Genomic DNA, 3,030 nt, shown 5'->3' with positions numbered 1-3,030 from the left:
CGGGCGGGGGGGAACGTCTGTCGGGCCTTACGGGAGTATTTACGGAGAGAAACCGCAGAGCAGGGGGAGACCCCAGGTCTTCTCCTCCGCCGGTTTGCGTGCCGTCACACACGCTCGGCCGGCGCGTCCCCTGCCGCTCCCTTCAGCTTTCAGACGTGCGAGACTTTCGAGAGGGGACACATTAACAGGATTAAGGAATCGCTGACTGCGAAAAGCTACCTTTGAAAGCCCATGTTGGAGAAAATAGCGTTTCTGTTCATAACGCCTTGCGAGGGGACGTGCTTTTGAACCCATGGGGACTGATTGCTGTACCTGTAGTAATCCTCCTTGCAGTAAATACTGCCGTCCTTGGCAAAGCAGGTGAGTTCTGACTCCAAAGCCAGTTTACATTCACAGCATTTAAGACACCTGAGGTGCCATTGTTTGTCAACAGCCAGCAGGTAATATCTGTCTGAGATCTTCCCTCCACAACCAGCACACAAAGCAGGCTTCTCGGGGCTCATGGGGGGCATGTTCTGCAAAACAACCACACCACAAGGGGATGAGACAGAGAGGGAGAGGCAGGCAGGCAGCAGGCAGGCAGGCCGGGCTGGGGACGAGTCCTGCGCGGAGCCCGGGGCTTTGTGCGAAGAGAAGGAACCGAGCTGTCTGCTCCCGCGGGAGAACTGAGGGGGCACCGGGACCATCCCCACTAGGAAACTATTTATCGCGATTCAACTTTCATGTTTACCCCATTAAAACCTCTCCTAACGATCTAGTGTCATTTCAACACATGAAGGCAACTGATTAGGCCTCAGTAAGAAAACCAGAGCCCGTTCTTTTCTGAGGTCCCGAAGTTGAAGTCGGTAAACCTTGGCGTTTTAATCTTGAGGCGCGCCACAAGAACGACACTTTAAAGTACAAAAATACCTGTTTGCTGCACCAAAAGTTTATGGCAGAGGGTGCTGGTTTGCAGCGATTTCCCGGTAAATTTTCACCCGTGCTAAAACCAGACAAAGCCTCGTCTCTAAAGAAAACCGGGCCACTTAAACCAGAAGTAAGATACAAAGCAAACAGGTGAATGGTGTAAAGAGCAGTGGGCGCGGACACTCGCCGCCCCGGCCAGGGACCCGGGCAGAAAGGTGGCCCAGGCTGGTTTCATCGAAAACTGGCATCTTCTCACCAGCAAACTTCTGCAAGTTTCCATTAATCTGCTCCCCACGAGGAGTGTCGCCCGGGACAAAGGGAGACGGAGGGGCGGCGGAGACAAAAGCTCTGCCGTGAAACTTGGGGCAGCGATTGCTGATAAACTAGCGGGGAGGCGAAAAAACAACAAAACCCACGAACCTCTTGCTCTAAAGTCGCAACTGTTTTAAAGTGGCAGCTCCGCATTCACTTTCCAATCTGGAGTTGTGTTCTTCGCCCCCCCCCCTTTTTTTTTGCAGCAATTGAAAAGGCGAGTTGAATTTACATTGCAAATCCTCATATAACAAAGCGGGGGTTTATTTAAGAGAAGGGGAAGGACCCTGTGGCTCAAAGCCTTAAAGCAGCGTTCAAGGCCGTTACTTTGTGTGCAGAGCCTTGCGCGCCATCGGCGGAAGCCCTACAAGTTGGAGAAAGGGAGATCTCGCTTTGCACAGAACACAGCGTGACACTCGGGTTCTCCGCCAGCCGTTAGTACTTTTAGGAGGATTTTGGTGCTCGGACTAAGGAAAGAGGAGACGCTGCTGCTAAGCCAAGCAGTCGGTGGGCATAACGCTCAGGGAGCGCCCTGCCTCTTTGTATCGGTCCCACGCTTCAGACCAAAAATGGTTACGAGAAGTAAGCGGTCGCGGTTTGCGGTTTAATTTAGGAGGTGCCAGGAGTGCAAAAAAGTAAAGTACACCTCAGAGAGTGCCGCTGCAGCCCTGCCGAGTCGGGGCAGAGCGGCCGCCGCGAGCCCAGCAGGGCCAGAAGGCTGCTTCTCTCTAAGGACCGAAAAACCGTCCCCGTGAGGATTTAAAATATTTTCCCCATTACTCTAGAAAGCACAGGCACTGGCGTTGAGCAGACCAAGGGTAACAGCCTGACCAGCTCGGCACCCAGCGATACGGGGGGACTTACAGGAAGCCTCGGGAGGGTCTTTGCAGGGAAGGGGCAGGGGCGAGTAGCGCCTTTCTCTCCCGCAGCGCCAAGCTCTGTCCCTCTGCGGGTCCATGCTTGCAGGGATTCCCTTTCAAAGAGTGCCAGCTCCGTTCTTACCGTTTCTCGGCCGTTCATCTGTCCGCCTTTGGCCAGGCGGGACTCGGTCTTGGATCGCCTCTCCATCTCCTCCATGATTCCTTGGATATGGCCTCCGGAGATCCCGTGGAAAAGCATGGCTGGGGGACGGAAAGGACAAGTATTTTCTTCTGCTCTGCACCCCACTATTTCCATATACAGACCCCAGAGTCTTTAGATCATCCAAAATGTTTACACCGAAGCGCACAGCGCAGGGAGGGAGGTTGCAATAGGAGCTTCTCTTTGCACAAGCACCGAGGGCGTCCTGAAGATGTGCAGAAAACAAACAAGGGGGAGAAAATGTGATAATAATTAATTTTAAAAATAAAATAATAAAAGCGAGCTAAAGGATCTGTTACTGTTCTGGAAAGGTGGGGCTCCTGGTTGGAGAGACTTGGACCTGGGGCAGCAGAATCGGTGGGGAAAGGATATAGTTTTGAATACAAAGAAAGCAAAAAGAAGTGCTATTTTCAGCAGTCCCTGGTTGCTTTAAAGTTCCCAGTGCCTGTAGGTTGGATTTGGGACTGCTGCTTTCCGGAGCTCTGTCCAATTTGTTAAGAGACTAAAGCCAGCCCATTTCTGATAATTTAGTAGGAGGAGTTCTCTCCCTTGAGCTGCCACTGATTTTTATTCAGACAACAAAGACCTGTCATACTCCCCTCAGCCCCTAGTGATGGCCAAGCAGTGACAAACGTTACAGTCGGGGCTGGGCTGGGGTTCGTTACCTCCCCCAAAACACGGAGTCCCGGGAGCTGGCGGCCGGGCCCGCTCCCCCGGGGGAAGCTCCGTCCC

The 3,030-nt window shown here is 53.0% G+C and overlaps 1 protein-coding gene across 1 annotated transcript; it reads right to left on the bottom strand.

The window, feature by feature from the left end:
• Positions 1-219: 219 nt before the first annotated feature.
• On the bottom strand, positions 220-2,776 carry LOC104626622 (LIM/homeobox protein Lhx9-like; the record flags this gene model as incomplete). Its single annotated transcript, XM_010294583.1, has 2 exons — positions 2,221-2,776; positions 220-515 (listed from the first exon to the last, which is right to left on the bottom strand). Coding segments are annotated over exons 1-2 (470 nt in total), but the record flags the coding sequence as incomplete, so codon positions are not given.
• Positions 2,777-3,030: the final 254 nt, after the last annotated feature.

The sequence above is a fragment of the Phaethon lepturus genome, unplaced genomic scaffold (genome assembly GCF_000687285.1).
Source record: "Phaethon lepturus isolate BGI_N335 unplaced genomic scaffold, ASM68728v1 Scaffold42689, whole genome shotgun sequence".
Lineage (NCBI taxonomy): Eukaryota > Metazoa > Chordata > Aves > Phaethontiformes > Phaethontidae > Phaethon > Phaethon lepturus.
The sequence above is the reverse complement of the archived record's forward strand: the minus strand, read 5'-3'. Positions and strand labels throughout refer to the sequence as shown.